This window comes from Necator americanus, chromosome I (genome assembly GCF_031761385.1).
Source record: "Necator americanus strain Aroian chromosome I, whole genome shotgun sequence".
NCBI classification, from domain to species: Eukaryota; Metazoa; Nematoda; class Chromadorea; order Rhabditida; family Ancylostomatidae; genus Necator; species Necator americanus.
Genome location: NC_087371.1, coordinates 26,464,296 through 26,488,059, shown reverse-complemented (window position 1 = coordinate 26,488,059; position 23,764 = coordinate 26,464,296). Strand labels below are relative to the sequence as shown.

The 23,764-nt window shown below is 40.8% G+C and overlaps 1 protein-coding gene across 4 annotated transcripts in view; it reads right to left on the bottom strand.

The window, feature by feature from the left end:
* The window catches only part of RB195_006931 (uncharacterized protein), a gene marked incomplete at both ends in the record, with an annotated part of 60,043 nt that overhangs the window by 6,565 nt on the left and 29,714 nt on the right, over window positions 1-23,764 (bottom strand). For all 4 annotated transcript variants that reach the window (XM_064180293.1, XM_064180291.1, XM_064180292.1 and 1 more), the window contains 21 exons: window positions 5-1,810; window positions 2,225-3,040; window positions 3,125-4,930; window positions 5,341-6,156; window positions 6,241-8,046; window positions 8,471-9,286; window positions 9,371-11,176; window positions 11,604-12,419; window positions 12,502-14,307; window positions 14,735-15,550; window positions 15,635-16,234; window positions 17,218-17,547; window positions 17,651-18,013; window positions 18,068-18,121; window positions 18,236-18,622; window positions 18,676-18,783; window positions 18,844-19,065; window positions 19,128-19,976; window positions 20,035-20,169; window positions 22,931-23,093; window positions 23,154-23,296. In XM_064180293.1, coding sequence (XP_064037172.1) covers window positions 5-1,810; window positions 2,225-3,040; window positions 3,125-4,930; window positions 5,341-6,156; window positions 6,241-8,046; window positions 8,471-9,286; window positions 9,371-11,176; window positions 11,604-12,419; window positions 12,502-14,307; window positions 14,735-15,550; window positions 15,635-16,234; window positions 17,218-17,547; window positions 17,651-18,013; window positions 18,068-18,121; window positions 18,236-18,622; window positions 18,676-18,783; window positions 18,844-19,065; window positions 19,128-19,976; window positions 20,035-20,169; window positions 22,931-23,093; window positions 23,154-23,296 — 16,464 coding nt within the window. The remainder of the gene's footprint in view (window positions 1-4; window positions 1,811-2,224; window positions 3,041-3,124; window positions 4,931-5,340; window positions 6,157-6,240; window positions 8,047-8,470; window positions 9,287-9,370; window positions 11,177-11,603; window positions 12,420-12,501; window positions 14,308-14,734; window positions 15,551-15,634; window positions 16,235-17,217; window positions 17,548-17,650; window positions 18,014-18,067; window positions 18,122-18,235; window positions 18,623-18,675; window positions 18,784-18,843; window positions 19,066-19,127; window positions 19,977-20,034; window positions 20,170-22,930; window positions 23,094-23,153; window positions 23,297-23,764) is intronic.

The following is a 23,764-nucleotide window of genomic DNA, read 5'->3' as shown; positions in this document are numbered from 1 at the left end:
TTACCTTCGCTTGTTCCTTGATATTATTCGTATCGCGAGCTAGTTGATTTCTAGGCGACAATTCTTCTTGTGGAATAGCATCGATTGTAGCCAGAACTACTGCCAAATCTTCTGCGTCTTTTTGTACAATTTCAATTGGTTCGGCTGTATCTCGGGATTTCAACTTGTCACGGCACTCATCGATAACATTTTGGAGTTCGATTGTCTTCTCCTCGAACCGTTTCAGATCATTCACTTGGTCATCTAATTTCTTGTTCACGTCATCGATTCTGTGCGAGAGGTCATCTTTCTTTGGCAATAAGTCAGCGGGGACGTCACCGATCGCTGCTAGTTTAGCTACCAGTTTTGGAGTTTTACCTTGCTGGTAAGCGATTAAATCACTTGAAGATGTGGATGGTATCGGTAAACTTTGCTCTATTTCCGCAATATCTTGCTCTAGTTCATCAAGCGATTGGATAGCATTATTGCGCAGATCTTGTTCAGTTAACAACTTCTGAAGTTCTTCCTCATCACGCTTCGTCATATCATCAATTGTTTTTCGAGCATTCTCTGCTCTATCGTCAATGTCCTTCTCAGCAGTAATATCCAAATTGAGTAGACTTTCGCGAATATCACGCATTCGTCCAAGTCTGTCTTCGATCGTTGGAATATCTTGACGATTTGGAAGCGCAGCTATCGCTTCTTCGATTTTTGCCAAACGTTCGATGGTATCTCGCACAGTGTGATCCTGTTGTTCTTTAGCATTTCGTAAATCCTCAATTCGCTTTTGTAGTTGTTCGACCTTCTCCTTAGGAAGATCATGAACTTGTTTCTCGATATCATTCAGTGAATCTTCGGTGATTTCACGAAGAGGAATTGCTTCAATCTGTGATAATCGTATGGTAAGCGTTACGATGAGACGCTCCTGTTCATCTTTTTCGGCGGCTTTCTTCGCGTCTTCCAACAATGCATCGAGAGATTGCATACGATCTTCTAAGACAGCGAAACGAGATGAATCTGGATCCACGTGCTTACGAGCATGATTTGCTTCATCATGTCTCTCTTTTAACATCGATAACTGTGCTCGAAGAGCAGGAATTTGGAATTGTTCGATGTTCTCAATGTTCTCCTTACTAGGATTTCCAGCTAACAAATCACAAATGTTATTCATCTCAGTGTTGAAGTGATCTACAGAGTCACATAATAGATTTTCATCCTCAATTTCTGTTGACAGCTCATTCAATACGTCGTCGTATTGCTTTTCCATCTGTTCTGCGTCAACATCGATGAATCGAACATCAGCGTAAGCACTCTCAAGAGGATCGAGAAGTTCGGAAAGCTCCTGAAGTTGACGTACTTTATCGCTAAGAATGTTCGTGTTTTTCCTCTCCTTAGAAATCACATCGAAATCTTTCTTCGCATCATTGGTAGATCTTCGTGGTTTTGACAACACTTCGTCGAGTGGTTTTCTCAATTTGTCCAATTCAATGTCCGCTTCATCTCTTATTCGAACAAATGCATCCCAATTGTTAGCGCGTTCTTCCAAAACTGGAATCATATTTTCGGCAGAAGATAGCGCCGCTTCGAGGGCTTGCACAGAAGGATGAGTCTTTGGTGCGTCGTGCAGAAGAGCGACTGCCTTCTTACATTCCTCAACCAAATCAACAGCAGATGGTCTATACTGTGCTGGTACACCTTCAGCATCTCCTAACAGTCGATCAGCATCGTTCACAAGTTGGACTAGTCGACTAGATACCGGACTAATGGCATTTCTTAGAGATTCATCAGCTGCTTGTCTTGCCAGTTCATTCTCCAAATCGTTTCGTCGTTGCTAAAAACACTACTACTCGATAACTCGATTAGAATCGAATATTGTAAATGAATGTATGAGGAGTCCATAAGAAAAAGAATTAAGACGTGAAACACTTGGGGATAGGATAGTTTGAGAATATCTTAACAAGAATCTCATCAAATCTCAAAGCTAACAGCACACTCATACAAGCTGTCTCGTTACATTTGATAGTATATCTATCTGTATTTGAAGTCCATTCACTATACCATGATAACGATGAATGCGAGCAAGTCAACGAGAAAAAAGCCAGGAAGAAAAAGAGGGGAGAAAAAGAGTTAAAGAGAACGAATGAAATGAAAATGAAAACGAAAACAAAGGAAGAAAATTCTGCACAAAACTCTTCAAAGCAAACAATAATGAGTCTTAAAATTAAATAATTTACTAGAAACATACCTTGATGATATCAAGCGATTTGTTAATACGATCGAGCAGCTGAGCATGTTCATCCCTCTGTTCCTCGTCCAAACCATCACGATCAAGTTGCGAAATATTTTGCTGCAATCTAACTAACGATTCTTCATCCTTTTTAAGTTCATCTGGTGTTTTCTCTTCAGATACAGGACCAGTGATTGCAAGCAGTTGATCTTCAGCATCTTTGCGTGCAGCGTTGAAAGCGGCCAGAGCAGCCAGCTTATCGCCCACTGAATCGCCAAGCCTCTTCAAAAGGTCTTTCAGTTTCGACAAATCCCATGCGCTTTTTTGTCGCAATTCTTCCGTAGCATCACCAGTTGGTATGGTTTGCAAGAGGTTTTCGAGGCGCTGTTTCTTTGTTTCGAGATCCTCAAGCACAGCTTGTTGTTCGTTAAGATTTGATGGGATCTCTTCTGGTTGTTGTTGCAAACTTTCCGAGATCAACAGTATTTCAGGTGCGACAGCGTTTAACTGTGCTACTTGCTCAGTTTTCTTCTTCACATCATCGCACTTCTTCTGCAAATCTCGCACTTGATCGGGAAGCGTTTTGTCAAGATCGTTGTGGCTTACAACAGGAGATGAGCTGATAGCAAATTGATGACAAATGTCAGCGATGTCACCTAGCTTCTGAAGCTCAGGCTCAAGGCTTGACACCAATTGCTGAGCGTAGTCGACATTTTCTGGATCAACCTTGTTCAAACTATCACCTATAGCAGATAATCTGTTCTTAAGCTCATCCTGTTTTTCACGAGCCTTTTCTTCATCGGTAAGCGCTTTTCGCAATGTTGACAGTTGTTCCTAAAATGTGCACCAAAAATACGAATCCCACTACTAAGAAGAAGAAGAAAAAAAATCCCAAATAAAGATACTACCAAAATTTACCTTCGCTTGTTCCTTGATATTATTCGTATCGCGAGCTAGTTGATTTCTAGGCGACAATTCTTCTTGTGGAATAGCATCGATTGTAGCCAGAACTACTGCCAAATCTTCTGCGTCTTTTTGTACAATTTCAATTGGTTCGGCTGTATCTCGGGATTTCAACTTGTCACGGCACTCATCGATAACATTTTGGAGTTCGATTGTCTTCTCCTCGAACCGTTTCAGATCATTCACTTGGTCATCTAATTTCTTGTTCACGTCATCGATTCTGTGCGAGAGGTCATCTTTCTTTGGCAATAAGTCAGCGGGGACGTCACCGATCGCTGCTAGTTTAGCTACCAGTTTTGGAGTTTTACCTTGCTGGTAAGCGATTAAATCACTTGAAGATGTGGATGGTATCGGTAAACTTTGCTCTATTTCCGCAATATCTTGCTCTAGTTCATCAAGCGATTGGATAGCATTATTGCGCAGATCTTGTTCAGTTAACAACTTCTGAAGTTCTTCCTCATCACGCTTCGTCATATCATCAATTGTTTTTCGAGCATTCTCTGCTCTATCGTCAATGTCCTTCTCAGCAGTAATATCCAAATTGAGTAGACTTTCGCGAATATCACGCATTCGTCCAAGTCTGTCTTCGATCGTTGGAATATCTTGACGATTTGGAAGCGCAGCTATCGCTTCTTCGATTTTTGCCAAACGTTCGATGGTATCTCGCACAGTGTGATCCTGTTGTTCTTTAGCATTTCGTAAATCCTCAATTCGCTTTTGTAGTTGTTCGACCTTCTCCTTAGGAAGATCATGAACTTGTTTCTCGATATCATTCAGTGAATCTTCGGTGATTTCACGAAGAGGAATTGCTTCAATCTGTGATAATCGTATGGTAAGCGTTACGATGAGACGCTCCTGTTCATCTTTTTCGGCGGCTTTCTTCGCGTCTTCCAACAATGCATCGAGAGATTGCATACGATCTTCTAAGACAGCGAAACGAGATGAATCTGGATCCACGTGCTTACGAGCATGATTTGCTTCATCATGTCTCTCTTTTAACATCGATAACTGTGCTCGAAGAGCAGGAATTTGGAATTGTTCGATGTTCTCAATGTTCTCCTTACTAGGATTTCCAGCTAACAAATCACAAATGTTATTCATCTCAGTGTTGAAGTGATCTACAGAGTCACATAATAGATTTTCATCCTCAATTTCTGTTGACAGCTCATTCAATACGTCGTCGTATTGCTTTTCCATCTGTTCTGCGTCAACATCGATGAATCGAACATCAGCGTAAGCACTCTCAAGAGGATCGAGAAGTTCGGAAAGCTCCTGAAGTTGACGTACTTTATCGCTAAGAATGTTCGTGTTTTTCCTCTCCTTAGAAATCACATCGAAATCTTTCTTCGCATCATTGGTAGATCTTCGTGGTTTTGACAACACTTCGTCGAGTGGTTTTCTCAATTTGTCCAATTCAATGTCCGCTTCATCTCTTATTCGAACAAATGCATCCCAATTGTTAGCGCGTTCTTCCAAAACTGGAATCATATTTTCGGCAGAAGATAGCGCCGCTTCGAGGGCTTGCACAGAAGGATGAGTCTTTGGTGCGTCGTGCAGAAGAGCGACTGCCTTCTTACATTCCTCAACCAAATCAACAGCAGATGGTCTATACTGTGCTGGTACACCTTCAGCATCTCCTAACAGTCGATCAGCATCGTTCACAAGTTGGACTAGTCGACTAGATACCGGACTAATGGCATTTCTTAGAGATTCATCAGCTGCTTGTCTTGCCAGTTCATTCTCCAAATCGTTTCGTCGTTGCTAAAAACACTACTACTCGATAACTCGATTAGAATCGAATATTGTAAATGAATGTATGAGGAGTCCATAAGAAAAAAATTAAGACGTGAAACACTTGGGGATAGGATAGTTTGAGAATATCTTAACAAGAATCTCATCAAATCTAGCTAACAGCACACTCATACAAGCTGTCTCGTTACATTTGATAGTATATCTATCTGTATTTGAAGTCCATTCACTATACCATGATAACGATGAATGCGAGCAAGTCAACGAGAAAAAAGCCAGGAAGAAAAAGAGGGGAGAAAAAGAGTTAAAGAGAACGAATGAAATGAAAATGAAAACGAAAACAAAGGAAGAAAATTCTGCACAAAACTCTTCAAAGCAAACAATAATGAGTCTTAAAATTAAATAATTTACTAGAAACATACCTTGATGATATCAAGCGATTTGTTAATACGATCGAGCAGCTGAGCATGTTCATCCCTCTGTTCCTCGTCCAAACCATCACGATCAAGTTGCGAAATATTTTGCTGCAATCTAACTAACGATTCTTCATCCTTTTTAAGTTCATCTGGTGTTTTCTCTTCAGATACAGGACCAGTGATTGCAAGCAGTTGATCTTCAGCATCTTTGCGTGCAGCGTTGAAAGCGGCCAGAGCAGCCAGCTTATCGCCCACTGAATCGCCAAGCCTCTTCAAAAGGTCTTTCAGTTTCGACAAATCCCATGCGCTTTTTTGTCGCAATTCTTCCGTAGCATCACCAGTTGGTATGGTTTGCAAGAGGTTTTCGAGGCGCTGTTTCTTTGTTTCGAGATCCTCAAGCACAGCTTGTTGTTCGTTAAGATTTGATGGGATCTCTTCTGGTTGTTGTTGCAAACTTTCCGAGATCAACAGTATTTCAGGTGCGACAGCGTTTAACTGTGCTACTTGCTCAGTTTTCTTCTTCACATCATCGCACTTCTTCTGCAAATCTCGCACTTGATCGGGAAGCGTTTTGTCAAGATCGTTGTGGCTTACAACAGGAGATGAGCTGATAGCAAATTGATGACAAATGTCAGCGATGTCACCTAGCTTCTGAAGCTCAGGCTCAAGGCTTGACACCAATTGCTGAGCGTAGTCGACATTTTCTGGATCAACCTTGTTCAAACTATCACCTATAGCAGATAATCTGTTCTTAAGCTCATCCTGTTTTTCACGAGCCTTTTCTTCATCGGTAAGCGCTTTTCGCAATGTTGACAGTTGTTCCTAAAATGTGCACCAAAAATACGAATCCCACTACTAAGAAGAAGAAGAAAAAAAATCCCAAATAAAGATACTACCAAAATTTACCTTCGCTTGTTCCTTGATATTATTCGTATCGCGAGCTAGTTGATTTCTAGGCGACAATTCTTCTTGTGGAATAGCATCGATTGTAGCCAGAACTACTGCCAAATCTTCTGCGTCTTTTTGTACAATTTCAATTGGTTCGGCTGTATCTCGGGATTTCAACTTGTCACGGCACTCATCGATAACATTTTGGAGTTCGATTGTCTTCTCCTCGAACCGTTTCAGATCATTCACTTGGTCATCTAATTTCTTGTTCACGTCATCGATTCTGTGCGAGAGGTCATCTTTCTTTGGCAATAAGTCAGCGGGGACGTCACCGATCGCTGCTAGTTTAGCTACCAGTTTTGGAGTTTTACCTTGCTGGTAAGCGATTAAATCACTTGAAGATGTGGATGGTATCGGTAAACTTTGCTCTATTTCCGCAATATCTTGCTCTAGTTCATCAAGCGATTGGATAGCATTATTGCGCAGATCTTGTTCAGTTAACAACTTCTGAAGTTCTTCCTCATCACGCTTCGTCATATCATCAATTGTTTTTCGAGCATTCTCTGCTCTATCGTCAATGTCCTTCTCAGCAGTAATATCCAAATTGAGTAGACTTTCGCGAATATCACGCATTCGTCCAAGTCTGTCTTCGATCGTTGGAATATCTTGACGATTTGGAAGCGCAGCTATCGCTTCTTCGATTTTTGCCAAACGTTCGATGGTATCTCGCACAGTGTGATCCTGTTGTTCTTTAGCATTTCGTAAATCCTCAATTCGCTTTTGTAGTTGTTCGACCTTCTCCTTAGGAAGATCATGAACTTGTTTCTCGATATCATTCAGTGAATCTTCGGTGATTTCACGAAGAGGAATTGCTTCAATCTGTGATAATCGTATGGTAAGCGTTACGATGAGACGCTCCTGTTCATCTTTTTCGGCGGCTTTCTTCGCGTCTTCCAACAATGCATCGAGAGATTGCATACGATCTTCTAAGACAGCGAAACGAGATGAATCTGGATCCACGTGCTTACGAGCATGATTTGCTTCATCATGTCTCTCTTTTAACATCGATAACTGTGCTCGAAGAGCAGGAATTTGGAATTGTTCGATGTTCTCAATGTTCTCCTTACTAGGATTTCCAGCTAACAAATCACAAATGTTATTCATCTCAGTGTTGAAGTGATCTACAGAGTCACATAATAGATTTTCATCCTCAATTTCTGTTGACAGCTCATTCAATACGTCGTCGTATTGCTTTTCCATCTGTTCTGCGTCAACATCGATGAATCGAACATCAGCGTAAGCACTCTCAAGAGGATCGAGAAGTTCGGAAAGCTCCTGAAGTTGACGTACTTTATCGCTAAGAATGTTCGTGTTTTTCCTCTCCTTAGAAATCACATCGAAATCTTTCTTCGCATCATTGGTAGATCTTCGTGGTTTTGACAACACTTCGTCGAGTGGTTTTCTCAATTTGTCCAATTCAATGTCCGCTTCATCTCTTATTCGAACAAATGCATCCCAATTGTTAGCGCGTTCTTCCAAAACTGGAATCATATTTTCGGCAGAAGATAGCGCCGCTTCGAGGGCTTGCACAGAAGGATGAGTCTTTGGTGCGTCGTGCAGAAGAGCGACTGCCTTCTTACATTCCTCAACCAAATCAACAGCAGATGGTCTATACTGTGCTGGTACACCTTCAGCATCTCCTAACAGTCGATCAGCATCGTTCACAAGTTGGACTAGTCGACTAGATACCGGACTAATGGCATTTCTTAGAGATTCATCAGCTGCTTGTCTTGCCAGTTCATTCTCCAAATCGTTTCGTCGTTGCTAAAAACACTACTACTCGATAACTCGTTTAGAATCGAATATTGTAAATGAATGTATGAGGAGTCCATAAAAAAAAGAATTAAGACGTGAAACACTTGGGGATAGGATAGTTTGAGAATATCTTAACAAGAATCTCATCAAATCTTATCATCAAATCTAGCTAACAGCACACTCATACAAGCTGTCTCGTTACATTTGATAGTATATCTATCTGTATTTGAAGTCCATTCACTATACCATGATAACGATGAATGCGAGCAAGTCAACGAGAAAAAAGCCAGGAAGAAAAAGAGGGGAGAAAAAGAGTTAAAGAGAACGAATGAAATGAAAATGAAAACGAAAACAAAGGAAGAAAATTCTGCACAAAACTCTTCAAAGCAAACAATAATGAGTCTTAAAATTAAATAATTTACTAGAAACATACCTTGATGATATCAAGCGATTTGTTAATACGATCGAGCAGCTGAGCATGTTCATCCCTCTGTTCCTCGTCCAAACCATCACGATCAAGTTGCGAAATATTTTGCTGCAATCTAACTAGCGATTCTTCATCCTTTTTAAGTTCATCTGGTGTTTTCTCTTCAGATACAGGACCAGTGATTGCAAGCAGTTGATCTTCAGCATCTTTGCGTGCAGCGTTGAAAGCGGCCAGAGCAGCCAACTTATCGCCCACTGAATCGCCAAGCCTCTTCAAAAGGTCTTTCAGTTTCGACAAATCCCATGCGCTTTTTTGTCGCAATTCTTCCGTAGCATCACCAGTTGGTATGGTTTGCAAGAGGTTTTCGAGGCGCTGTTTCTTTGTTTCGAGATCCTCAAGCACAGCTTGTTGTTCGTTAAGATTTGATGGGATCTCTTCTGGTTGTTGTTGCAAACTTTCCGAGATCAACAGTATTTCAGGTGCGACAGCGTTTAACTGTGCTACTTGCTCAGTTTTCTTCTTCACATCATCGCACTTCTTCTGCAAATCTCGCACTTGATCGGGAAGCGTTTTGTCAAGATCGTTGTGGCTTACAACAGGAGATGAGCTGATAGCAAATTGATGACAAATGTCAGCGATGTCACCTAGCTTCTGAAGCTCAGGCTCAAGGCTTGACACCAATTGCTGAGCGTAGTCGACATTTTCTGGATCAACCTTGTTCAAACTATCACCTATAGCAGATAATCTGTTCTTAAGCTCATCCTGTTTTTCACGAGCCTTTTCTTCATCGGTAAGCGCTTTTCGCAATGTTGACAGTTGTTCCTAAAATGTGCACCAAAAATACGAATCCCACTACTAAGAAGAAGAAGAAAAAAAATCCCAAATAAAGATACTACCAAAATTTACCTTCGCTTGTTCCTTGATATTATTCGTATCGCGAGCTAGTTGATTTCTAGGCGACAATTCCTCTTGTGGAATAGCATCGATTGTAGCCAGAACTACTGCCAAATCTTCTGCGTCTTTTTGTACAATTTCGATTGGTTCGGCTGTATCTCGGGATTTCAACTTGTCACGGCACTCATCGATAACATTTTGGAGTTCGATTGTCTTCTCCTCGAACCGTTTCAGATCATTCACTTGGTCATCTAATTTCTTGTTCACGTCATCGATTCTGTGCGAGAGGTCATCTTTCTTTGGCAATAAGTCAGCGGGGACGTCACCGATCGCTGCTAGTTTAGCTACCAGTTTTGGAGTTTTACCTTGCTGGTAAGCGATTAAATCACTTGAAGATGTGGATGGTATCGGTAAACTTTGCTCTATTTCCGCAATATCTTGCTCTAGTTCATCAAGCGATTGGATAGCATTATTGCGCAGATCTTGTTCAGTTAACAACTTCTGAAGTTCTTCCTCATCACGCTTCGTCATATCATCAATTGTTTTTCGAGCATTCTCTGCTCTATCGTCAATGTCCTTCTCAGCAGTAATATCCAAATTGAGTAGACTTTCACGAATATCACGCATTCGTCCAAGTCTGTCTTCGATCGTTGGAATATCTTGACGATTTGGAAGCGCAGCTATCGCTTCTTCGATTTTTGCCAAACGTTCGATGGTATCTCGCACAGTGTGATCCTGTTGTTCTTTAGCATTTCGTAAATCCTCAATTCGCTTTTGTAGTTGTTCGACCTTCTCCTTAGGAAGATCATGAACTTGTTTCTCGATATCATTCAGTGAATCTTCGGTGATTTCACGAAGAGGAATTGCTTCAATCTGTGATAATCGTATGGTAAGCGTTACGATGAGACGCTCCTGTTCATCTTTTTCGGCGGCTTTCTTCGCGTCTTCCAACAATGCATCGAGAGATTGCATACGATCTTCTAAGACAGCGAAACGAGATGAATCTGGATCCACGTGCTTACGAGCATGATTTGCTTCATCATGTCTCTCTTTTAACATCGATAACTGTGCTCGAAGAGCAGGAATTTGGAATTGTTCGATGTTCTCAATGTTCTCCTTACTAGGATTTCCAGCTAACAAATCACAAATGTTATTCATCTCAGTGTTGAAGTGATCTACAGAGTCACATAATAGATTTTCATCCTCAATTTCTGTTGACAGCTCATTCAATACGTCGTCGTATTGCTTTTCCATCTGTTCTGCGTCAACATCGATGAATCGAACATCAGCGTAAGCACTCTCAAGAGGATCGAGAAGTTCGGAAAGCTCCTGAAGTTGACGTACTTTATCGCTAAGAATGTTCGTGTTTTTCCTCTCCTTAGAAATCACATCGAAATCTTTCTTCGCATCATTGGTAGATCTTCGTGGTTTTGACAACACTTCGTCGAGTGGTTTTCTCAATTTGTCCAATTCAATGTCCGCTTCATCTCTTATTCGAACAAATGCATCCCAATTGTTAGCGCGTTCTTCCAAAACTGGAATCATATTTTCGGCAGAAGATAGCGCCGCTTCGAGGGCTTGCACAGAAGGATGAGTCTTTGGTGCGTCGTGTAGAAGAGCGACTGCCTTCTTACATTCCTCAACCAAATCAACAGCAGATGGTCTATACTGTGCTGGTACACCTTCAGCATCTCCTAACAGTCGATCAGCATCGTTCACAAGTTGGACTAGTCGACTAGATACCGGACTAATGGCATTTCTTAGAGATTCATCAGCTGCTTGTCTTGCCAGTTCATTCTCCAAATCGTTTCGTCGTTGCTAAAAACACTACTACTCGATAACTCGTTTAGAATCGAATATTGTAAATGAATGTATGAGGAGTCCATAAAAAAAGAGAATTAAGACGTGAAACACTTGGGGATAGGATAGTTTGAGAATATCTTCACAAGAATCTCATCAAATCTTATCATCAAATCTAGCTAACAGCACACTCATACAAGCTGTCTCGTTACATTTGATAGTATATCTATCTGTATTTGAAGTCCATTCACTATACCATGATAACGATGAATGCGAGCAAGTCAACGAGAAAAAAGCCAGGAAGAAAAAGAGGGGAGAAAAAGAGTTAAAGAGAACGAATGAAATGAAAATGAAAACGAAAACAAAGGAAGAAAATTCTGCACAAAACTCTTCAAAGCAAAAACAATAATGAGTCTTAAAATTAAATAATTTACTAGAAACATACCTTGATGATATCAAGCGATTTGTTAATACGATCGAGCAGCTGAGCATGTTCATCCCTCTGTTCCTCGTCCAAACCATCACGATCAAGTTGCGAAATATTTTGCTGCAATCTAACTAGCGATTCTTCATCCTTTTTAAGTTCATCTGGTGTTTTCTCTTCAGATACAGGACCAGTGATTGCAAGCAGTTGATCTTCAGCATCTTTGCGTGCAGCGTTGAAAGCGGCCAGAGCAGCCAACTTATCGCCCACTGAATCGCCAAGCCTCTTCAAAAGGTCTTTCAGTTTCGACAAATCCCATGCGCTTTTTTGTCGCAATTCTTCCGTAGCATCACCAGTTGGTATGGTTTGCAAGAGGTTTTCGAGGCGCTGTTTCTTTGTTTCGAGATCCTCAAGCACAGCTTGTTGTTCGTTAAGATTTGATGGGATCTCTTCTGGTTGTTGTTGCAAACTTTCCGAGATCAACAGTATTTCAGGTGCGACAGCGTTTAACTGTGCTACTTGCTCAGTTTTCTTCTTCACATCATCGCACTTCTTCTGCAAATCTCGCACTTGATCGGGAAGCGTTTTGTCAAGATCGTTGTGGCTTACAACAGGAGATGAGCTGATAGCAAATTGATGACAAATGTCAGCGATGTCACCTAGCTTCTGAAGCTCAGGCTCAAGGCTTGACACCAATTGCTGAGCGTAGTCGACATTTTCTGGATCAACCTTGTTCAAACTATCACCTATAGCAGATAATCTGTTCTTAAGCTCATCCTGTTTTTCACGAGCCTTTTCTTCATCGGTAAGCGCTTTTCGCAATGTTGACAGTTGTTCCTAAAATGTGCACCAAAAATACGAATCCCACTACTAAGAAGAAGAAAAAAAAATCCCAAATAAAGATACTACCAAAATTTACCTTCGCTTGTTCCTTGATATTATTCGTATCGCGAGCTAGTTGATTTCTAGGCGACAATTCCTCTTGTGGAATAGCATCGATTGTAGCCAGAACTACTGCCAAATCTTCTGCGTCTTTTTGTACAATTTCGATTGGTTCGGCTGTATCTCGGGATTTCAACTTGTCACGGCACTCATCGATAACATTTTGGAGTTCGATTGTCTTCTCCTCGAACCGTTTCAGATCATTCACTTGGTCATCTAATTTCTTGTTCACGTCATCGATTCTGTGCGAGAGGTCATCTTTCTTTGGCAATAAGTCAGCGGGGACGTCACCGATCGCTGCTAGTTTAGCTACCAGTTTTGGAGTTTTACCTTGCTGGTAAGCGATTAAATCACTTGAAGATGTGGATGGTATCGGTAAACTTTGCTCTATTTCCGCAATATCTTGCTCTAGTTCATCAAGCGATTGGATAGCATTATTGCGCAGATCTTGTTCAGTTAACAACTTCTGAAGTTCTTCCTCATCACGCTTCGTCATATCATCAATTGTTTTTCGAGCATTCTCTGCTCTATCGTCAATGTCCTTCTCAGCAGTAATATCCAAATTGAGTAGACTTTCACGAATATCACGCATTCGTCCAAGTCTGTCTTCGATCGTTGGAATATCTTGACGATTTGGAAGCGCAGCTATCGCTTCTTCGATTTTTGCCAAACGTTCGATGGTATCTCGCACAGTGTGATCCTGTTGTTCTTTAGCATTTCGTAAATCCTCAATTCGCTTTTGTAGTTGTTCGACCTTCTCCTTAGGAAGATCATGAACTTGTTTCTCGATATCATTCAGTGAATCTTCGGTGATTTCACGAAGAGGAATTGCTTCAATCTGTGATAATCGTATGGTAAGCGTTACGATGAGACGCTCCTGTTCATCTTTTTCGGCGGCTTTCTTCGCGTCTTCCAACAATGCATCGAGAGATTGCATACGATCTTCTAAGACAGCGAAACGAGATGAATCTGGATCCACGTGCTTACGAGCATGATTTGCTTCATCATGTCTCTCTTTTAACATCGATAACTGTGCTCGAAGAGCAGGAATTTGGAATTGTTCGATGTTCTCAATGTTCTCCTTACTAGGATTTCCAGCTAACAAATCACAAATGTTATTCATCTCAGTGTTGAAGTGATCTACAGAGTCACATAATAGATTTTCATCCTCAATTTCTGTTGACAGCTCATTCAATACGTCGTCGTATTGCTTTTCCATCTGTTCTGCGTCAACATCGATGAATCGAACATCAGCGTAAGCACTCTCAAGAGGATCGAGAAGTTCGGAAAGCTCCTGAAGTTGACGTACTTTATCGCTAAGAATGTTCGTGTTTTTCCTCTCCTTAGAAATCACATCGAAATCTTTCTTCGCATCATTGGTAGATCTTCGTGGTTTTGACAACACTTCGTCGAGTGGTTTTCTCAATTTGTCCAATTCAATGTCCGCTTCATCTCTTATTCGAACAAATGCATCCCAATTGTTAGCGCGTTCTTCCAAAACTGGAATCATATTTTCGGCAGAAGATAGCGCCGCTTCGAGGGCTTGCACAGAAGGATGAGTCTTTGGTGCGTCGTGTAGAAGAGCGACTGCCTTCTTACATTCCTCAACCAAATCAACAGCAGATGGTCTATACTGTGCTGGTACACCTTCAGCATCTCCTAACAGTCGATCAGCATCGTTCACAAGTTGGACTAGTCGACTAGATACCGGACTAATGGCATTTCTTAGAGATTCATCAGCTGCTTGTCTTGCCAGTTCATTCTCCAAATCGTTTCGTCGTTGCTAAAAACACTACTACTCGATAACTCGTTTAGAATCGAATATTGTAAATGAATGTATGAGGAGTCCATAAAAAAAGAGAATTAAGACGTGAAACACTTGGGGATAGGATAGTTTGAGAATATCTTAACAAGAATCTCATCAAATCTTATCATCAAATCTAGCTAACAGCACACTCATACAAGCTGTCTCGTTACATTTGATAGTATATCTATCTGTATTTGAAGTCCATTCACTATACCATGATAACGATGAATGCGAGCAAGTCAACGAGAAAAAAGCCAGGAAGAAAAAGAGGGGAGAAAAAGAGTTAAAGAGAACGAATGAAATGAAAATGAAAACGAAAACAAAGGAAGAAAATTCTGCACAAAACTCTTCAAAGCAAAAACAATAATGAGTCTTAAAATTAAATAATTTACTAGAAACATACCTTGATGATATCAAGCGATTTGTTAATACGATCGAGCAGCTGAGCATGTTCATCCCTCTGTTCCTCGTCCAAACCATCACGATCAAGTTGCGAAATATTTTGCTGCAATCTAACTAGCGATTCTTCATCCTTTTTAAGTTCATCTGGTGTTTTCTCTTCAGATACAGGACCAGTGATTGCAAGCAGTTGATCTTCAGCATCTTTGCGTGCAGCGTTGAAAGCGGCCAGAGCAGCCAACTTATCGCCCACTGAATCGCCAAGCCTCTTCAAAAGGTCTTTCAGTTTCGACAAATCCCATGCGCTTTTTTGTCGCAATTCTTCCGTAGCATCACCAGTTGGTATGGTTTGCAAGAGGTTTTCGAGGCGCTGTTTCTTTGTTTCGAGATCCTCAAGCACAGCTTGTTGTTCGTTAAGATTTGATGGGATCTCTTCTGGTTGTTGTTGCAAACTTTCCGAGATCAACAGTATTTCAGGTGCGACAGCGTTTAACTGTGCTACTTGCTCAGTTTTCTTCTTCACATCATCGCACTTCTTCTGCAAATCTCGCACTTGATCGGGAAGCGTTTTGTCAAGATCGTTGTGGCTTACAACAGGAGATGAGCTGATAGCAAATTGATGACAAATGTCAGCGATGTCACCTAGCTTCTGAAGCTCAGGCTCAAGGCTTGACACCAATTGCTGAGCGTAGTCGACATTTTCTGGATCAACCTTGTTCAAACTATCACCTATAGCAGATAATCTGTTCTTAAGCTCATCCTGTTTTTCACGAGCCTTTTCTTCATCGGTAAGCGCTTTTCGCAATGTTGACAGTTGTTCCTAAAATGTGCACCAAAAATACGAATCCCACTACTAAGAAGAAGAAGAAAAAAAATCCCAAATAAAGATACTACCAAAATTTACCTTCGCTTGTTCCTTGATATTATTCGTATCGCGAGCTAGTTGATTTCTAGGCGACAATTCCTCTTGTGGAATAGCATCGATTGTAGCCAGAACTACTGCCAAATCTTCTGCGTCTTTTTGTACAATTTCGATTGGTTCGGCTGTATCTCGGGATTTCAACTTGTCACGGCACTCATCGATAACATTTTGGAGTTCGATTGTCTTCTCCTCGAACCGTTTCAGATCATTCACTTGGTCATCTAATTTCTTGTTCACGTCATCGATTCTGTGCGAGAGGTCATCTTTCTTTGGCAATAAGTCAGCGGGGACGTCACCGATCGCTGCTAGTTTAGCTACCAGTTTTGGAGTTTTACCTTGCTGGTAAGCGATTAAATCACTTGAAGATGTGGATGGTATCGGTAAGCTTTGCTCTATTTCCACAATATCTTGCTCTAGTTCATCAAGCTTGCGAATTACATTCGACATATTCTTCAACTGCTCTTCAACTCCTTCACTTTCCTCTGGTCGTTGAGGTACTCTTTCTGCACTTGGAGCATCTTCGCCTTCAAGAAGCTGAGATACGAGCACTTCGGAAAGTTTTGGGTAGACATCACCGGCTTCCTGAACATTATGGTTCGAAACTAAGGAAGAAACGTTACTGTCCCTACCAAGCTAATCTTTTTTTTTGGAAGAAAATTTGTCCCTTGAGCTTCTGAACAATTACTTTTACCGGACAATATGCGAGATATATTAGATATAGATTACAATAGAAGATACAATCATATCATAACCAATATCCTTGCGTTGAATGCAAGAGATTAGACATGCGCGAAGTCATTAAATTGGGGAATTTAATGAATGTAAACTGTTACCTTCATACCCGACCCGACATATTGATGTTCTAAGTAAAATGTGGAAGAAAATATTTGCAGATACAATCCTTGTAATTTAGAAATGTCAGCTTTGTTCAATGGCCACTAAGACTGTAAGATGTTGCCTTTGAATTAAAGATTTTCAAATCTAGTGAATACTTGTAGTAACTGTACAACAAAAAATTCATCGAAATCCTTTTTCGGAAGAAAATTTGTCTCTTGAGCTCTGAGCTCAAGAGAGTGTTGAGCTTGAGTCCTGCACGCTACGCATGATAAAAATACTGACTTGGATGAATCTTGCCAGAAGTCATTGTGAAGGTCGCATACATGTTCAAAAACCTCACTGATTCTGAATTGAAGTACAACGAGAGGACGGATCCCAAATGAGTTGGTCAAGGGAACACTTCTATCGTTTTCCCCTTACACCCGTAATCTTATGCAGGAGCTTGAACATCCGTAAATGATTAAAATTCAGGTCGAAGGGTCAAAGAGTAAGATTCTATCAATACCCAAACATTAATGTGAACATCGTCTCAGTAGACTTTTTTCATAACTAAGATTCGCGATCAGCATAAGTGCACAAAGCTCACGGCAGCTGGCGTAACGACGCGTAAAGCAGAGACATGCTAGCCAAGTTTGATGACGGAATTCTAAGCCTAAAGCGCATACAGAAGCGATAAATTGGTTACATAGACAGTGAGAGAATGCAGCCTATAAAAACAGGAGACTCACCTCAAGCCCTGATTGGTCCAGTCGATCTTCGATTCCGTATTTGACTGAATTGAACTGTTCCGTAAGAGAGGAAACGCTGTCTACGTAGTTAATATCTCCTGATTTTGCTTTCTCATCGGCAATGTCTGCGAGAATCGACAATGTTGGTTCGTGGGAATCGAGAATTTGCCTCGCTTTTTCCAGCGAATTGATATCACTATTTTCTGCAAACGCAATGGTCTCAGCAGATTCTATTCCCCTGCGAACTTGTTCAACGAGCATTTCAAAATCTTCTTCGTGGTCGCCTGCTGATGTACTCTCCTCACGAGAATAGACAGTTTCAATGGGCTCCTGCAAAGAGATCTTCTGAGAAGATGATTATTGGTTTTTGAAAGAACTCACAAAGGTAAAGCAGCACCTATCCTTTTCAACAGTTAACATTAGCTGTACTTGCCTGAGTACTGAGTGTAGATAGACGGTCCGTAAGTGAAACTTTCATCGAGTTGAGCCGTTCTTGTAACAGAGAAATTGTATCGATGTATTCCACGAATCCCTCCTTCGAGAGTTCCTCGGCAATGTCACTGAGAGCATCCATAGAGGTTTGCTGTCTTTCTAACAGATTTAATGACTCCGATAATACATGCGGATCGTTACAGTTCTCCAAATTAACATCTTCTGCTAGATTCAGCGCCTGCTCTATACCAACTACAGCTGCTGCAAATGCTTCATTCTTTGGAACATCCTTGAGCATCATCTCCGCAGGTGTTCTCGTCTCCAAATATGGTGTATGAGACTGTTCTGCTGCTGATGTGTCAAGCTTAAAAACGCAGATACAGTTATGATATTATCACTGCTAAACTGAACCACTGACCGGTAATTCAGGGGGAGAAGTGCTCACTTCTTCTTCCAATTTCCTCAAATTCGTCTGCAAAACAGAATGCGAGCAAGTCACAAAAAATACGTATATGTTAGTGAACTTCTAGTGTTTCACTCAAACATGACATACACATAAAAAAATCAGACACATTGGAATGCCTACCTTCACCAGTGCAAGTTTCTCCTCAAGAACAGGATCTCGCGAGAAAGCCTCAATTGTCAGCAGATGCTCCTCGACAACTTGAATTATAGTAGTAACGGTGTTGGTGACCATTACAAGTACTTTTCGCTTATGACGGGTCTTCGCAGAAGGAGAACCCTCCCTTTCTATCAAGTCGCTTTCAACGAAACGTCGAGGTTGACTTCTTATCATTCGCAGAAGGTCCATTTGGGTTTGAAGCTGATCCAGATCATAAATTATGTTATGATCCAACACCTCACGACTCTTCACACGTTGTTCCAGTTTGGATAGTTCAAAGAGTATTTCTTTTTCCTTTTCGGATATTGAAATCTCTTCCTCAATCTCTTGTTGCATTTGGGACTTGATTTCCTGAAAGTTTCTGTTTGTGCTGGTAACAATGTACGACAATTTAGATGACTTACATTGAAATGCTCTTGTAAATGAAGAAGCGAGTTCTCTAGCGCTCCTTTCTTCGCATCGTCCACTCGCGGCAGTTCCAAGAACAAGTCATTGATATCCTCCAGGTAATTCTAAAGTAAATTTATGATCTCAGTGGCAAGAAGAAGTAGTGAACTGCTAGGAAAACTGACCAAAAGGAGATTGTAGTCACTAGTAGCAGCAGGAAGAGGCTTAGGACCATCATTATAAGACTGGATAATAACGTGAAGACGTCTTCGGATCTCTCCAATAGACTTCTCTAGTGGACCTTCGCTTTCTGCACTAGAGACGCCAACATCGACGCTTGATGAAGCCGACAACACAGATTCAGGACGGTCCACTACTTCCGATGATCCAAAAGAGCTTATTGACAGCTGAAAAAAAAACTCACACAAGATTTACTTCATCGGCTCATTTTCTTAAAGATGTTGCCCACCTGAGACTGCGTCGGGGCTGCTTGAACAAGAGTGCGAACATGTAGTGGCAGGGATCCCTCCTCAATGTCATACCGTCTAAGTCTCGAGATTAGGGCGTAATACTTCTGGCATAGCTGTTCAACGTGACTTCGATTCTGGATGTTTAGTCGTTCAAGTTTTCCAACCAGTCTTTGATGGCTCAGACAACTCGAGAGAAGCTGAGCCAAGCGTGCAGTTTGTTCATCGCCTGGGGGCATAGACTCCACCGTTGCCATGTCGTCTTCCATTGCGTTTAGCCATGCTTCAAACTGAGTCAATTTGAGAGCGAGCTTTTCCTCGTGGCGCCGATATTTTGCTGAACTAGCAATTGATCTTGCGATCTTGCTATCCAGCGAAAATGCCTTTCTCTGCAAATCTGCAAACTCTGGTCGAAATCGGAGACGCATTGAAGCATCCAAGACACTTTCGAGTTCGCCAACAGCCTCCTTCCATTGCTTCCATTCCCGGTCGTTGAACGTTTGGAGTTCTCTGAGTGCTCGGTTGTTGATCAGCTGCACAGCTTTCTCTTCATGGTGACGGAAAAGAGCATTCAAGTAGTCATGATAGGAATACATGTATGCAAGAGTGAGACGTTTACGCTGTTCCTGACGAGAATTGTACAAAGCCGTGATTCGTTCCTTCTCCGCATTTTCATGATTGGAAGATGCCAACACATTCACATCCTCAAAAGCTTTGCTTTCGCTTTCTTCTGATTTTTTCAATTGTAGAATTATTGAGAGAAATTGGAGGGGATCATCTGCAGCTGGAAGTTCATTTGCAATAAGGCTTTCAAATCTACGAACGGCATTCTCGAATGCGTCCTCATCGGCCTGAATACAACCATCGAGCTCTTTACAGGAAAAGAAAAATAAATACGCGAAAACTTACAACGCCTACTATTTGTTGCCTGAACTTTTTCAAGCGTTGAGATATTGTTAAATCCGAGATCTTCATTTCAGCTTGGTCTTGCAGTTCCCTTAGATGTCCAGCTTTTTCCTCCAAGTTTTTGCAGAGGTCTTTTGTCTGAATATGTTATGTTCAGATGTTACTCATAGAAAATTCGAGGGGTCTCATTATTTCTAGTATAGTCGCTCTTACAGCAACCAAAAATTTGTTATAATAAATAGAATTAAGAAAACAAATTGACGCTTAATAAAAAAGTTGAAATAAAATAATAAAATAAATATTAATACATAGTACTATAATAATATAAATACATAGTGCTACAAGTAAAGTAAAAATACGTAACATTTATAACGTAGACGCCACAGATAGCTCACTGCAAAGATAAGAAGTGTATCAGTACATATGTGCACATATAAGTTGAAAACATCTTCAGAAGTCTTCAGCGTGTATCCGATGAAAAAAGAATTTCTTTTGACAGTGATAAACAACGGTAGAGAGTTCAATCCCCACCGGAACAATTATTTTTGCGAAAGAACAAAAGCAACTGAGGATGATGGAAGACACGTTTTAAAACCATTTCCACACTATCTTCTATTATTTACACACTTTTTTATTCACTGAGGGTGAAAACGAATGGTAGATCCCCTCCGGGACCTTTGCATTTCTGCAGAGCGGAAAAACAACTAGCACCGATGCAAAACGTATTCAAGGAGCATTTTCTCACTATGTCCTACTTCCCACACAATTTTTTTCATTGACAGCGAACAGAGACGATGACGTACGATCCCCGCTGGAATCTTTATTTTTGCAAAACGGAAAAAAAACTACTGAAAAGAACATTTTACAAAGATTTTTTTGAAATTGTATTAAGAGCATTATTCGCGCTACTTAAGAGTGATTTATAGGTAATTTTAGCGATTAACATAGGCCCTGATTGGAAATGACTGCTGGACTGGTCGGATTTTCATAGGTTCAAGTAAACATGAATAACGGACTGCAGAAAAGACGGAACGGGATAAGCAAGGGAGAGCTATATAGAGGATGATTTGCGTCATAAGATGCTTAAAGGCAGCATATCACGAATCTAGGGTGGTACCGATTTCAGGTGGAGTATCCGTGTACGGGGTCATGGATTGTGGAGACAGAGGTGGTTCCACTCAGCTCTCGCTGAATCACTGCAAGCAGCCGGCCCCTGGATGTTGTTTGTACGATGCCTTCTATTGCAGCGCGCCACACTTGCACGCATAGCGACGCTTGCTGCCTATCGGGTCACTGCGCACTGATTTCCGACGAATCGCAGGGCGGAGGCGGCGCAAGGGGTGGAGCGTTGCGATAGATGGCGCCGTACAAAACAGCATTCTGGAAGCGGCTGTTTACAGTGATGCAGGGAGAGATGAGCGGAACTATCCCCGTCTCCATAATCTACAACCCCCTATACGGATACTCCACCTGAAATCCGTACCACCTCAGATTCGTGGTATACTGCCTTTAAATTACCTTCTTCAAAGACCCAATGGTTTCTTTTGGAAGCAAGTTGAGAAAAAGTTCAGAATTTTAGCAAATTCTGAAACCTTTTCTCAACTAGATTTTAAGAGAACGAAAACCGTTTGGGAAAAATGAAAATAAATTCTTATAGCAAAAGTCCTCCTATAATAAATTTTAAGCTGAACTGGTTTTTTTAACCACGAGCTGAAGTTATCGGAGTTTGTTCGAAGTCACACAGATTATAGCGCGCAGCCGCAAATCTGAAATTTTACACATTTTCTCGTCGATGAAAATTGCCATATTTTGATAGAACATCGAGAAAAACCTTTAACTGCAAAGTCTGATCTATGTACGTGTTCTGGTTCTCTCAAATCTAACTGAGAAAAATTCCAAGATTTGAGGAAAAACTTGGCATTCTTCTCAATCAAAAAAGGGGTGAATTAGAAACATCTAACTTTGTTCGAGCGTAGACAAAATCTGTCTCTACAATCGCACAAAACTGTATTCCAGAGAATTCACTTTGAGCGTCGTTATTCAGAAACGCGTGGAGCCTGCGTTGCACTAATTTTATCATATTTCCGGCTGTAGATGCCTTTTTTGCTTAGCAAAAGCATCGAATTTTCCTATTATCGTTCAATGAATTGCGAGCGGCAGCATCATCAGCAGAGTAGATATCAGCTAGTTAGTAAATGACCTTATATTTTATATTAAATAATAACACAAAAACTTGTAATGATCAGATTTATTGCTTTTGACAGCAAGTTGATTGTGTGAATGGATCAAAACTTTAGGTAGTTACGGGCGCTAGAAGCGTTTTGTTGTCCTTCTCATTTCTTTCGCAACTTCAATCACGTTACTTGTAATGACTGTAATTATTTTCAATAATTTCAATTACTAAACTCTTCGATGGTACTCGTATTGACAGTTGACTGAAAAAATATGTGTTTTAAACAACCAATTACGTATTGTATGATTTACATTCTTCGTGCTCATGATCTCTCGCACTTATCCTAATCTCGATGTCCTTCATGTGTTTAGTATTTTCCCAAATTAGTCTCGGAACAAAAGGTGTGGAATTATACTAGTAAAATATTAAGAAAAATACTTCCCGTCATCTATTTCCCTCACATTGTATACCCCTTAATATGTGTTTATTGAACATCGACTACCCCTTCTTCCTTTCCTCTTTGCACTCTTCATTTTTTCCTCCTCTTATGACCTCTCTTACGACCACCCTGTTCAGGAATTCTCAACGCACGCTTAACCCTGACAAGGCCTATTAGTAATGTAGTGAAATAGTGGTGAAGCCAGAAGACCACCTTATAATTCCCAGAATATTGGAATAAGGTAAAAGTTTTTTTTAATACAATCTTATAAATAATAAATCTTTCACCAAGTTTTCCACATCTGGATGCCGATCACTAGGGGTGGCCATCTGAGTGACATCGATTGAGGAGTCGGTGGATGTGATAAAATCACGCGCAGCATCCAGATATTCGAGCCGAACGCGCATAAGATCACGCAGTTTTTCTTTTTCGAAGGTTAACAAGTTTAGCCTGAAAGGAAACGATTAATAGCATCAATGATTTTGACAGCGTAAACGGCTTTAAGTGGACTTTTCGTTGATGCGGTCGAACTCGAGCTGGAAAAAACTGCCGCTGATAGCCAACAGATCCGCTCGTAGTCGTGAAGCATCGTTTTCCCATTCGGAAACACATCGTTCAACAAGAGTTTCAAGTTCAGCAGAGACTGCTGGTATCTGTAATGCGTTAAAATGAGTATCTGGCAAACAGAAATGGACAGAATGAAAATAAAATTCGAGAGCAGTTCATCGCACACGCTCGAAATCGACTTTTCGGTAGTACTTCTGAAAACGTTTTGCTCAATCACTCCATATTTTCATTACTTTCAGCAGGAAATTAAATTCAGACTCACAGCATGACCTATACCGAGAGCAGTAATTTCTACGATGACTGCTTCCATATCTCCCTAATACGAATTTTTGCGGAACTATTGGCGCAACAACAAAAAAAAAAAAACTTGTATTCTTGATAATACGGCTCAGCGCTTAGTTTAGCAAAGGTTTATCAAAAAAAGGGCATGATCCAGCAGATTACAACTTAGTATTTCAGATACAGACCCATACGAACACCAAACATTCGATGTTTCCATATTATTGTGGAATTCCACCTGTTCAAACATTTTTTGATGCAAATTTGAATTACTG